At 35.5% G+C, this 15,174-nt stretch overlaps 1 protein-coding gene across 1 annotated transcript in view; it reads left to right on the forward strand.

Moving 5' to 3' along the window:
* Positions 1 to 1,339: 1,339 nt before the first annotated feature.
* Positions 1,340 to 15,174, forward strand: part of LOC145671117 (hyaluronidase B-like) — a 137,341-nt gene continuing 123,506 nt past the window's right edge. The window contains exon 1 of the mRNA XM_081739906.1: positions 1,340 to 1,783. Coding sequence (XP_081596032.1) covers positions 1,414 to 1,783 — 370 coding nt within the window. The 5' untranslated portion in view covers positions 1,340 to 1,413. The remainder of the gene's footprint in view (positions 1,784 to 15,174) is intronic.

A 15,174-nucleotide genomic window follows, 5' to 3' on the forward strand; every position in this document is an offset into this window, starting at 1 on the left:
ACTACATTCAATAACAAAAAAAATCATGAATATCGTATTAAAGAATAACATTCTTTCAGATCAGTCATTTTTCGTCAGTAGTGGTGCCAATTTATGGATTTTATCGTTTAATCTAATGATTTGATAATATATTTTAGAGACAAGATTTGTTTCGTTTAGCATTGTTAAATTTGGGATTTAGTGACTTTTGAAATATCGTACAATCAATAAACTAGCATTATTTATATAACAATTAAGGTTTCTAGCGACTTTTCGTAGTGATATTAATGATAGTGATAGTACGTTTAGTGATATTATTGTTAACGTTGTTGGCAACACTGCTCGTCAGTTTGTAGTAGCTTCTTCCAACAAGTGATCTGTAAGTCAATTAAGTCATTTTTTTTTTTAAAAGATGATGTTACGAAACAAATTATATTAATGATTAAGGCAACGTTGTTCCAATGGAGCTGAATATTAAGTTGGTGAATTTATGAGTTTATGAAAAGAAAAAAGAGAGAACATGGATAAAACGTTGACCAGTTTATTTCGTGAAGATTTCTTGTATTCTTATAGAAACACTATTAGTGTTCAATTCTTAATAAGTAACTTTACTCTTCTTTATTTTAAATTATATAATATGTTCCTATTCGCAGAAAGAAGACTCTACCGGTATATTTATGATCTAAGTATTTTAAAACAAGAAAAATATATAAACACAAAATATCCTCTTCGTAATTATTTTTACAAAATAAATGCTGTAAAATAAGAATCATAAATTAGTTTTCGTATTATCTACACCTGAATATCTCAAAAAATTTAATGAGAAGTCCTTTTTTTCCTTAATCTGTGCATTTTTTCATTTTGCTTCCTTGAAAAATAAATGTTATCTATAATTATGCACCCGCATTGCATGACTGCAAATGACCTAAGTCACTACCAGATTTACTATATATTAACTGCCACAGTAGATTACGTTTTAAGAATTAGAAGAAAAAGAAGCAATCTGTGTATTATGTAAAATAGTCCTTTCGCTTTCTTCCTCTCGGAACGAGTGCGGAAATATTTTGATGAAGGTTGTCAAGTTAAGGAAACTAAACTAACACATAGAATATTAAACAACTAGGTGGTTTAAAGTTAAAAGCAGAGTACTCAGACAACGACTTCTCTTCTTTTTCTTCTAATCTAAGGAAAGTAAGAAAGAGGGGGATAAAACAATCATTTTGTCTTGACTTGAAAGGCTTTTAAAGGACGACGCCCCCGCTAGGTGGCTAAAGGCTCACTCATTCACTCTCACTGACTGATTCTGATAAGCGTCCTTGTGTCATGTACCGATAATTTCAGACGCTAGCTTGCTCCCAAGTTTATAAAACGCGTTGCCCCACCAGGCTTGTTCACAATTCCCACCGAAACTGCTTCCCCTACTTAGCAAGCAACATGCACTCCAGGCAGACGGAACTTGCCTTGGAACTTGTGGTATCTCTCGTGCTTGCGGTTGTTGTATTCGTTGCGGCGCGTGGTGGATCGGGAGGAAACAATAAGTTTATCGTACGATGGAACGCGCCAACTTTTATGTGTCGTAAATACGGGATCTATTTCAATTTATCTCAATATAATATTATGCAGAACGCGAACGATGAATTTGTTGGAGAGAAAACGGTAATCATTTATGATCCGGGATTTTTTCCGATTTTGCAAAACGGTAAAAGAAGAAATGGAGGTGTGCCGCAAGAAGGAAATCTTACTAAACATTTGCATTTTCTCCGGAAAGATATTGACTTGAAAATTCCTGATTCTGGGTATACAGGTAAGGTTGCATATTATTAATTTTTAATATTCTGTATTTGCAAGTGAATTACAGGTGGTAATTTATGTAGGCTATTTGTCTTACAATCAAAATATTTCACACATGTATTTGATGTAAATATATTGCCCGTAGGCCCATAGTGTTGAAATAAAAGAAGAAGAAATGACATATTATGCGCTTGGAATAATTTCGGGAAACCAATAAGAATAAACTTCCGTACCAATTTCATAGGAGGATGCACATCCTTCTCGAAATCGCTCAGGTGAAACTAAATGTCATAGGTCTTGAATATATAAGCATACGTAACATAAGAGGACATGAAGTGCGAACGTGAAATAACAGTAAGGATAAAAATCGCAAAAGGAGCTTTTAGGAGGAAGAAAATCTTGTGTGTGACCTTGAAATGAATAAAGAGTTCAGAAAACTGTCGTAAAATGTTTCGGGTGGAATATTGCACGCTATGGAACAGAAATATGGACATTACGCAAAAGCGATTTTAAAAGACTGGTAGCTTTTGAAATGTGGGTGTAGAGAAGAATGGAGAGAATTCACTTGGTCGAACTGAAAACGAATAAGATGTTAGAAATAGTGGGGGGGGAAAGGAACAGTTTTAGATGTAATTAGAAAGAGGAAGAGAAGCTGTTTGGCACATAGGCTGAGAGGAACAGTATGATGAGAGATCTGCTAGAATGTACGGTGGAAGGAAAGATAGGGAGGGGGTGAAAGAGGCTATAGTTGACTGACAGTGTTAAAACAGAAAATTACTGCATCAAGATGAAAGGGTTAACTGAATACAGTGGTACATAATAGCTTCTCAGTTTGAAGAGGCTAGCCTGCCAATAATCTTTGATAATTACGTACGTATTTTTAGTAATATTTTCAACAGCATCATAGCTTTACGAGATATGAGCCATGTTATTTGTTATTCTTGTTGTTTAGCGTCTCTGTTCAGCACAGAGGCTATACGAAACGTGGATCTACAGTTTAAGATAGAATCCGAATCACCATAATGCGTTCAATGCCTCTCCTATCGGGAATCGAATAAGAAATTTTGTGCGCCTCTCCGAAAGCAAACTCTCTAGCCCAGCGTTTCCCAACCGGTGTGCCGTGAATGGGCCGCTGGTATGCCGCGAGGAATCGAAACAAAGCTATTAATTTTATAGCAATCAAATAGCAAAACGTAGGGGAAAATTATTTGTATTTCACATTACTATGAACCTCTACTATGAATCTACAATTTTAAGTTTCGTACCGGATTACTGTTCTGTACATTTCTAATGTGAAAAAAGTATTTGTTATCATTGTTATGACCATTATCGCAGACTATTTTGTAAATTGAAAATTTAAAATATTCAATCCTTTCGGCAAATTACCTACATTTGTGTTTTAAAAATAAAAGAGACTTGTTTGTTAGTTCGTTACTTAGTGATCTTCCTTCTTAGTAAAACATTAGATACAGTTTTTAAAAAGAAAGGGTATTTAAAAAAACTGATTCCAATATTTCTTTGCACTTGTTTTCTATTTTTAAATTAGAATGAAAAATAAGCATAATGATTTACTACGGGGAAAACCCAGTGATAGAGCTTTCTTGTCTCTGAGAAGGAGATCAATAATCACAGAAAAAATATCACTGTGTTTTATATTTACAAATAATAATATCTATAAGTGTGCCGCAAGAATCCAAGTAACACCCGTAGTGTTCCGCAAGTTGGAAACAGTTGAGAAACTCTGCTCTAGCCACTAGATCAGCTGCAAGGGCTTGAGTCATATTGTCGATATTGGTCGCTTACTTTCATTTGTAACCCTCCGTAAGTTCCATATATACAGGAGACTATTCATCTAATATTAAAATCGTTAATATCCTTTACTAAGACAAAGTTTATATTATTTAATATACTCTCTCACGTTAAAGTAACATTTGGTCGAGTGCATCAATCCGACACCGATTACATTGGAATTTAATCGTTGATCATGCGCAGGGTGGGATGGGGGAATCACAATGTACGTCTGTTTTATAATGTAGAGTTTTGTTTACAAGTTATGTTTGCTTATACATAGATAGTGCATTTAAAGTGTTATTTCAATGTAACTTCTATTCCTTCGTTTGTTTTGATTTTTAGTATCCCTTTTCAAACCGGTGCTACGTTGGATGTGGGTCCATGGGCTTCATGTGAGGTCCAAACATGTGATAACACCGAGTTCTCTTGCATCTAACACTAGAACTCTAGGCATTTAGAAACAGGGAATTCTTTTGCCCGTTAATATTGGATTTTTATGCATAGGTTTTATTAGCAACGAAGACAATAGTTTTCTTTAACAATATTAAAATTATATATGTGGGTATCTGTCATCAATTTTTTTTGCGTAGAAAGGTGTCACCTTAGAGGCACTAACTTTTCTTTACACAGACAGATCTTCATAAAATCTAAGCGTGTAGGAAGCAGTTTTTTCTTTTCTATTATTTTCGGGGAGGAAAGGGTTACGGGAGATGAAAATGTATGCGAAAATGAATGCATGTTTTTCTCGCTGTTTCTAAGAACGCCTTTCCTGTTTGCAACCTGCATTGCATTGTAACTGTCCGGGCTTACATAATATCAAAGGATAAATACTCAGGAAATGAACTTCTCTTGTCATCCAGGTTTCAGAATTAAGACCCGACAACGACGGGTGCTTACATCTAGTTTATAATAATAAAATTGTGTGTGTGTGATCAGATTTTCACATCAATAGAAATCATCTAGAACAACCACGTTCTACACAGGTAGATCTTTAACAGATCTAATCGCATACGAAGCCGGTTTTTTTTTCGATTTTTTGTTTTAGAGGGATTTGCACGGTCAAAATTTATGCATGTTTCTCGCTGTTGCTAAGAACCCCTTTCATGTATGAAACCAACAATACATATTTGTTATGTTGGCTTACATAACAACATAGGATAAAAGTGTTACTCTTCCTTATTTATTTCATTAATTTCTTTACTTTTAGATATTTAGTATAAACCTTATCCTCCCCGTGTGAAGAACAGGGATTTCAGCTAGTAATTATTCAAAAGGATATGACATTAAGAATATGAACCCATCTGATGAGATTCTGCGCCATTGATTATATATAGGGCCTACAGCGAATATATATATATATATATATATATATATATATATTATATATATATGTATGTATAATCTAATTGTTGCAACTCCAAATTCACAGTTAGATTAGATAGTGCCGATTTCGAATATCAAGTCTTGTTGGGTTAAAATTGCATGCAACATACATTATTACGTTTGATATTTATATACGTACGTCTGCAGACTTGCTTTCTCATCTGGGATCTAATTGTATTTGATCTTCAAAGTTCATTCATTGGAAAAATGCCAATTTAACATATGAGAAAATTACATAACTTGTATCTTCATATCTTTGACAAATTCCTGTTTCTGTACATCAGTTAGAGTTTGAGTTGCAACACCGCAATTATGAAGAGAAGAACTTACTATTAACATTAGCGTAGACTCTGAATGACAATCGGGGAACCAATCCGGTTATTAGAAACACAAGTTGTGATCACATTGAATATGCTGTCACAAACTTTGTATTAAGCATATATGTAATCAGTGGCGCGCGTAGAATCTTTAGGTGGGTTAAACCATTCAATCTCATATCCTTTCGGGATACGCGTGATTTTTGTATATATTATGTCTTAATATAGTAAATGTTTATTTTGTCTGTATCTTGCTCAAGGGAGGGGTTAAAATCTCAAACCCTCTCTTCTTTGCGTACGCCACTTTACGTAATACTGAATCCATCTATCTGCTGTATTGTAACCACAAAAGGTTTTACATTACAGCAGAAAACCAAAATTACTTGTTACTTGTAATAGAAACTCATAAAGTTAGGGCGAAAGAATGACAAACATACTGTCAAGCTATGTTGTTAAACTACGTACGATCTGTCGTAACAAAAATACACTTAATCTCCTAACAGTATAGTCCGGGTCGAATCCGATCCTAGTATTAGTTTTCTTTGAGTCAGATTCTATTAATAGGTTAATGTGTAACAAAAGATCAAAGGTGTTTAATGCAATTCTACAGAGTACATTTTTCCCTACAAAGGCTGTTACAAAGAAGATACCCCTAGTTCGATAAATACTTAACATATTTCACAAACAACATGAACAATAATTTTATAGATCTTTTAAATGGAACAGGTAATTATACCTTTTTGGTTTCTTAGTACAGTGTGTGCCTTACTTGGTTTGAAGAAAGCAGAGTTTATTATAGCATTGTAAATTATTAAAATATACACATTCTCCGTAAAGCTACTATTGTTTCTAACTATTTTAAAATTTTGGAACAGCATTGGGTCGGATCCAACCCAACTGTGCCATCTATGACCTCACAGTACATCATACCAGAGGAGGGTTAATATTCAAGTAATAATTACTAACATTAACAATAACTATAACTAGGGGACACGGTGGCTCAGTGGTAAAGCACTTATCTCTGATGGGCCGGGTTTTTGGTTCGATGCCCGACTAAGTAAGTTTATGGTGGATAATATCGTGTCTGTCTGATTTCTCTGAGTACTCCTGTTTTCTCCCACATTCTCATTCCACCAATTATTCCATCATCATTTACTTACTTTAATCATCTGTCTCCCTTAGCCTAAAGGACATAATTGTGGGACCTTAAACGGGAAGATTTCAACGAAATAACAAACGGAAGAAATAGTCACCATACCCTCACCAAAGACCTGGCATATCTTCCGCCCCGCTGCAGCGGCCTTTGACCCCAGTTTGAACTCGCACAGCATACACGCCCTTATGATGCTCTGTGGAGGGCCCATGTTCACTCTGTCCTTACGCAAGTTCACGGTGTAGCTGAACTGCCACAACCAGGTAGTATGTTGGATATACCCACACCAACAATTAACGTTCGCCTTATCTCCATTCGCATTCAAATCATCGTGTGAGGGCAAATTGAACACAGACCTTCACAAAAGCTACAGAACTTTCTGGGTTATTTTTATATGCATGTCTTTTCACTATTATTCATTGATTGTACCAAGGGTATACATCGTCCTACAGTTGAAATAGGATAAGATGAGATCTTAGCCAACCAGGAATCGAACCCGGCACCTCGTACAGCAAAGAAAATGTTAGCCACTATATCAGTGATGAGGGATATAGAGTTATCTATAGCAGGTGGGGTGTTTCGATCGATTCCAGTGCTTGCCAACTGAGCTTTTTGATGGGCAAACACAGAATACGTGGGTTTTCTTGAAGTTCTTTCGTCCTTCCCCCAATTTCATCATTCAGAAATTATGATGTATATCATCGTCACCGTCTCCCTTACCCACAGTGCATAATCGTTAGTAGTTAAGCTAAAAAAAAATTTTTGCGGAAATTTTGCTTTTTTGCGTAGCAAACTAGAGGCGAAAAATATTGTTTTTATATATTTTACTGGGGCCGCGGTGGCTCAGTGGTAGAGCGTTCACCTCTGGTGCTTGGGGTCCCGGGTTCGATCCCAGCCCCCGCCAAGTGAACTTTGTGGTGGACAAACATCGTGTGCGTGGGTTTTCTCGGGGTTCTCCCGTTTCCTCCCACTTTCTTCATTCCACCATTTCATTCATTACTCATCATCACCGTCTCCTTTAGCCTAACCGGCATAACCGTGGGACGTAAAACTCACAGATTTCATTTCATCTTCATTTATATATTTTACTATATGTTCGATATGAAACAATTAAAGTGAACAATTTTTGTATACAACTAACAAGTGTGATAGTGAAAAGCAGAGGAAAGATGATACATTTTTAGGAAAGGGAAAGTACTGACTTGTCATTCTACAGATTAACTAAGCTGGTGATTGGTTTTGAATATGTCCATGTGGATTTTTTTTAATAAAGTGGTGAATCCGTAATATCACCAAAAAAAATCAAGAATGTCTCATGAGACTACGCAACTCACGAACTGATTCAACGTCCTTATGACAAATGAACAATTATTTAATTTCATATAAAAGTTCATTTCCTAACTTACATGTAGTCAAATGCTACGCGGATCAGATCTTTTACAATTTTCTTTTAAAAAGTTCTAAACACTACTTCTTTCGCAAATTTTTGCAACATTAATAGGGAATAAAAACATAAATTTATTTCTACGCCAGAGCCGCAAACAACTACGGAAACATTTACAGGCAGAAAAGGGGATACAGCTTAAGTCCCGTGTTTTTGCTACTGATCTAGTTTCTGAGAACTAAGTTAGATGAATGAAGCCCATTAAGTCGTTTTATTTGCAGGTGCAATATAATGTAGAAATGCACATGATCTCTTTGTGGTCAATTCTGCTGCCAGTCTCCAGTAATATGTTGTGAAGTTGGTAGTGGGTTGGTCTGTGTTATTGAGGGCACTTAAATGGAAAGTTCGGGTTTTCGAGGGAACAGTTACCACTTAATTTATATGTAAGAACAAACGAAAACTGTTCTGTCATTAAATAAAGACAATGATTTCAGTTTTATTTTCATATAATAGCTCACTTCGGTAATAAATTTTGTCACATGATGCTTCAGATTTTGCTATTCAATTTTCCGTTTGCATTTCTGTGATCTTAATGCATCCTTCAGTAAGTTCCGGGATTAGCTAAGAAAACGTTTGTTTCGCAAAATTCATTTTTATTCATCAACATAATCACCTTCAAGAGCTATACAGGGGGGCGCGGTGGCTCAGTGGTAGAGCGTTCACCTCTGGTGCTTGGGGTCCCGGGTTCGATCCCAGCCCCCGCCAAGTGAACTTTGTGGTGGACAAACACCGTGCTCGTGGGTTTTCTCGGGGTTCTCCCGTTTCCTCCCACTTTCTTCATTCCACCATTTCACTCATCTCTCATAATCACCGTCTCCTTTAGCCTAACCGGCATAACCGTGGGACGTAAAACTTAAAGATTTCATTTCAAGAGCTATACAATCATTCCAACGCTTTTCTAACTTTTCGATAGCATGCGGGTTGTAAAATGATCTGTCCTTGTTTTCAAAATAATCTTCAGTTGCAGCAATAACTTCCTCATTCGAGCCAAATCTTTTTCCCTGGCGCATCTTTTTGAGATCAGCAAACAGCCAGTAGTCGCTGGGGGCTAGATCTGGAGAGTGTGGTGGGTGGGGGAAGCAGATTGAAGACCAACTCGTTCAATTTTTTTTCATTGTTTTCATCGACTTGTGGCACGGTGCATTGTCTTGATGAATGATAATTTTTTTCTTCATGTGCGGTCGTTTTTTCTAGCGATTTCGTCCTTCAAAAGCATCAATAACTCAACGTAATATTCGCTATTGATAGATTTTCCCTTTTCAAGGTAGTCGATGTAAATTATACCTTGCGCATCCCAAAAAACTGACGCCATGACTTTGCCAACTGACTGTTGCGTTTTTGGACGCTTCGGACGGCTTTCACCGTCTGCACGCCACTCAGCTGGCTGCCGCTTCGACTCCGGAGTGAAATGGTGGATCCATGTTTCGTCTATTGTCACATACTGACGCAAGAAATCCTGTTTATTGAGAGTAAACAGTGACAAACAGCTCTTTGAATCGTCGACTCGTTGTTGCCTTTGTTCCATTGTGAGCAAACGCGACACTCATTTGGAAAAGATTTTTTCATGCCCAACTTTTCGTGTAAAATCGTACACACACTTCCAGTTGATATGTTTACCATCTCAGCAATCTCACGAACTTTCACTTTGCGGTCATCCATCACGATTTTCAAAACTTGTTTCACATTTTTCGGAGTGACTGCTTCATTTGGCCTACCTGAGCGTTCCGCATCATTTGTATCCGTGCGACCGCGCTTAAAATCAGAATACCACCGGCAAATGGTTGTTTTCGACGGAGCAGAGTCTAGATAACAGTTTTCAATCCATTGCTGAGCTTGCACGGTATTTTTTCCCATTAAATAGCAATGTTTTATCAACGCACGAAATTCGTTTTTGTCCATTTTTTCCACAAATGCATAAGTAGCGTCACTTTCACCACAGTAGCTTTGCTGTTTATGGTCCGATTGGCGTGAAAATCAGACACGTGTCATTTGAAGGTTAGTTAGTTCTTTTGAAAAACTTTCAAAGTAACGTTCAGAATAGTCCGTAGATAATTTCATGTATAGCATAACAATTCGTATAGTAGTTTACCTTAAAACATTTCCATCTTCTTTGAGAGGGATGGCCCCGAACTCAATAGTTTTGTTGAAATTCTGATAATAAAATGTAATTTTAGCTATTGGTGGTACAATTAATAGCGACCACAGTTGTCATCACTATTCCTAGAAACCAAAACTTCCTGACTGGCAGCTTTCTGAGTGCTCCCAGATATTATATGTTGTACGAAGTGTTTGGACAGATTATATTACGTTTCAATTTTTATGCAAATGCCTACATTTGTTAGTGTGGGAAATATTTTGCATTTTTCCTTCTGGGTCTTTCCTATAGAATTCTCCTAATTTGAAATCTCACACGAAACTGGAACAGCTCGAATGGGCACCTTACTGAACCACCACCACATTTTCCCTCCTTTTTATGCCTAACGGGTTAAGGGGAAAAAACAATGAAACATAGATTAAAATATTTTAAATTAAAAGTCTAATACCAAATTTCATGTAACCTCAAGGGATTCTGAGATATGGACATATTATTATAATAATTGCAACTCCCTCGCCCCCCCTCCTTTCACCCTTTTCACGTCGAATTTCTAATCATCTTTCTTCCCTTCTAGATCAAATTTTAAAAAATGTTGAAACGTGTCTTTGATTATTGTAAATGAGAAGTCAAAATATCTGTCTAATTTCATGACTCCAAACTTAAAAGATTCCGGAATATTGACATATTATTACAATCGTAATTCTAATTCTTTTTTCCCGTTCTAGGTCAAATATGTTTAAAAATCGCTACATCTTTAACCTTAATGGATTTTCCAAGATAGTTGCAACCCCTACTACTCCCCTTCCACGTCAAATTTCCAAAAATCCTTCCTTAGTGGCACCTTACATTGCAAGTTTTATGTATCCAAAATTTTTCGCATAGGTTTAGTCTGTCAACCAGGATTTCTCGTACGTTCGAGTATATATAGAAATGAAATCAAACGAATTAATACCTACAGTTTATGTAACCTGTAATGCATTTTTCGTTAGTTGGATTGCATAATTTACAGGATTAGATACAAAAAAAGGTAAAAGAAAAGTGCTGTTTCTTTGTGAATACTACTTAACTCGGATAGAACATTTATATGTTGGATGCTTCAGAAATAAGATAGCAGAATGAGATAGGGGAACAGGGGGTTACCCACCTGCTGATTTCGAGAAAGTTAGGCAGTAACAAAGAAATATATAGGGTATTTAAAACGGTATCAGATATTAAATTGGGAATCAGTTACTTATGAATCATCCATATAAGTTGGATTAAGCATTATGTGCACTCACTTAACAACGCCCACTAACTTAGATTCTGTTCGAATTTTTCACTTGGAAGTATAGTTATATGAATGGTATTTTACGGACCAAAGTTAATTTTACAAAATCTGTCAAGATTGAAAGGACATGCAAAGGAAAACTTGTGTTTCGGTAACAGATTAGCAAAACTGGTCTTTTCACTAATGATTTTCTACGCAAATTCTAGCTGTACGAGATATAATACGATAGATAATCAGATTTCTTTATGAAAAATTCGAAGTGCATCTAACGTGTCAAATACTGTTAAAAACATTATACCCTTAACTTCCTTTTCATATATCAGTGATTTCTACACTACAATAATTCCTTGCGCTTATTATTTTAAAATAAAATTTTCCAGTCCAGATTAATATAACACCAGTGTTGGGTAAGTTACTTGTAAAAATGTAACGCGTTATAAGTTACTTTACTTTCTCTTAAAATGTAACGCGTTAGTAACGCGTTACTTGCCCCTGAAAAGTAACTGTTACTTTACTTCGAAAGTAACGCGTTACTAACGCGTTACTTTTAGGTCCAAAACTTTAAAAATGTGAAAAAAATATGACTTCAATTTTTCGTAGTACTATTACTACTACTATTACTATTATTATTATTATTATTATTGCACGTTCTGAATCGCTTTATGTGAATGCAAGGACAAATTTTTACTTGATATATGAACATTTTCATATAATGTAACATTGATAAAATGCCATACTGCGTTACTCGTAGGGATGGACACGAGCGAGTTCGAGCGAGTTTTCTTTGACACTCGATTCGACTAGAAACAGACATCTTTGAGCTCGACCCGAGAACTCGACCCGAAAAATATCCTCCAACTCGACTCGAATTGGAGACACTTTACTTTTAAATTCTGTCCACCATCATCCTCAAATCTTAAGAAAAATTATTCTTTCAAATGTTCGAACGGTAAAATATTTTCGTTTTCCATCTTTATAAAAACAACACCAGTCAAAGTAAAATAGACTACCGGTATCATTGCACTCCTATTTCACTCACTGAATGTATTGATTTGGAGCTGTCAAAATCTACGAGAAAATCTTCCAGGTGCTTGCAATCAGTATACGTGATTTCCCTAAGGCTGTCCTCATCTTCAAAAACAGCAAGTGGCACTACGAACTTATCTGTTTCTCTGTGTGTCTGTGACTGTCGGTCACTGACATACGTAGTTCATGCTCGATTGTTTCATTCTGAGAAATTTACTTACAAGAAAGAAACCTTTGTTTCCGAAAAAAAAATATACATATATTGTAATTACTCATCCGAAATGTAACGCGAAAAAAGTAACGCAAACTAGGTACTTTACTTAAAAATTTGTAACGCGTTACCGTTACAGTTACTTTGGGAAAAATGTAACGCGTTACTAGGAAACGTTACTTAAAAAGTAACGCGTTACAAGCAACGCGTTACTTGCGTTACGTTACTTCCCAACACTGTATAACACTATATATTTCTTTACTTTGACTTAGCTCATTCTATGTTGCCTACCTCAAACTTCTTAATAGGGCAGCGTGGGTTTTCTTGGCATACTCCCGTTTCCTTTCACTTGCTCATTCCACCAATTCTTCCATCATCATTCACTTGCCTCAATCTTCGGTTCCCTTGGCCTAGAAAGCACAATCATAGGACGTTAATATCATTTAATAGAGCACATACTGTTCAGTTGCATATTGACATGATACTTCTGAATAACCTTTATGGAATGATATGGTCACACATGTACTTTTTGGACATAAAAAATTTGTAAATATTAATTATGTTTTTAAAACGATGTTCTTATTCGAACAGAACTATTTTCAAAAAAAAGTACCCCTTTCAAGTCATTAATTTGTTTCCATTGGTGTTTAAAGTCCCTTTCTAGTGCAAAGGCTATAGAAAACATAAACCTATAGTTTAATAAAAGTTCCGAGGAATATATGCTCTCACTTGGAATCTAACCTAAGTCTCATGCGTCTAAAGCAAGAAGTCATAGGTAGCTGTAGGACTCTTATAGGACTCAAGTAGAAAATCTACATTTTGATTAAATTTAACTTGAAACAAATTTGATAGTAAAATCTGTTCAACAAGAATCCAGTGCTTTATTAGTTATGGTCTTTGACGCGAGAAGTCTAATGATCCTGCAAAGTATCCAGGTATTTATTTATATGAGTAAATACCAAAGTATTTATCTAAGTCTAGCATTTTGATGGGTATTTTTGGTCACAGTTAGATAAACAAACTTCAAGCTATGTGCGATACTTCAATCAGCGGTGTTATCTAGGGGCAGGAGGACCAATTATTCCCACTGAGTTTTATATATACTGAGAGAGAGGGAGAGAGAGGGTTTTAACCAATAGTATAGAATTATACTATTAAAAAAAATTAAAATCTATTTATCACGGTGTAGAATCTTGTTCCCTACCCTCTCCTAAAGCAAAACCTAAAAGGACACTTCCGACTTCGATAATAACTTATTAAAATGTTAAATTAAAGTAAATAGTAACACACACTAGTACTTACTTTGAAAATCAGTAGTCAAGGATATAAAAAATGAACGTTGTATAAAAACATGTTTATTTCATCTTTTATAGTATCTTGTTAATGTTTTTAAGGTAGGGAGATGTTTACAACACATTGCAACATGTATATTTCGTAATGTGTTGTGAAAATGAATTCTTAATATTCTTGTCGCATTGTTTTAGCACTTTTGTCGATGAAATAATTGAAGGTCACCATATTGTAGCTTACTTGTATGCATTGTACCATTATGTTCTATATCAGACAAAAATCGGATAAGAAATGGGAATTTGGCGATGTAGTTTACCAATTGTTCACAGACTTTAGGAGAGCACATGACATGGTTAAAGGAGAAAAGCTTTAGATCATCTCAGAGGAGCTTGTAAGTCCTCGAGCTTGTGGGGTTATTATCAGGGTCGATTTAAAGTAATTTGCGCCCCTAGGTAAAGCACCCCCCCTTGTAAAAGAAAAATAAAGAAACAAGTGGTATGGATTTTGTTCCTAGCTGTTTTATATATATATATATAAAGGAAAGTACGAAAACCGTCAGCTTTTTGAATTCGTATTCTTGACGAAGAAACAAAATGTCCTGACATTCACGCATATTGTTCATGGTGAACAAAAATAAAACATTAAAATGAATTGAAACAATAAAAATTCTTGACTTACCAATTTATATTGTTCATTATATCTTTGAAAATGATCAGCATGTATTACACAAGTTTTGAATCTGGCACCCTAGGCGGGTGTTTATGATTGCCTGGTGGTAAAAGCGTCACTAATTACTATAAGTATGTTACGAAATAAAAACAAGGATGAGAATAGAGAAAGAACCATTGAAGAACAAGGAAAAGACTCATACTATACAGTATATTTTCATTTCATTGCAGAGAGTTGCCTTTACTAGCTCTGTCAGAATTTGAATTCTAGTTTATAGTAGTGTGTGTAAATTCTCGTATATATTGCTACAAATTACTGCGTTCCTAAATAAATAAGTTTTAGTTATAATTCAAAGTCTTTACACGAAGTTCTCATGCGAAGTTCTATGGCTTTTTTTTTTCTGTTGAAGTTCTCACTTTCCAAGCATACTTCCGGGAATCTTTGTCCCCCTTCCTTTCAGGAGTTTGGCTAACCGCTAACGGAGTTTGTTTTGAGAAATTATTACATTTTACTCTTGTACAGGATACGTCTTTTAGCGAATAGTGTCCCAGTACAGTCTCCTCACATTTTCAGTTTGCGTCCCCAAGCAAAGTTATCCTCACTTAAGGTCACTCTTTTAATTTTCTTGATCTTCTAATATTTTAATATTTTAACGTTCTCTAAAACATAGCTTAAAGTATTTTATTTGAAATTTTACTAAAGGTCCTGATATTCAAAAACTAAATTATAAAAAGAGTAACAAGTAGTCGATGAATATT

Source organism: Thermobia domestica, chromosome 15, assembly GCF_964235325.1.
Source record: "Thermobia domestica chromosome 15, izTheDome1.hap1.1, whole genome shotgun sequence".
NCBI lineage: Eukaryota > Metazoa > Arthropoda > Insecta > Zygentoma > Lepismatidae > Thermobia > Thermobia domestica.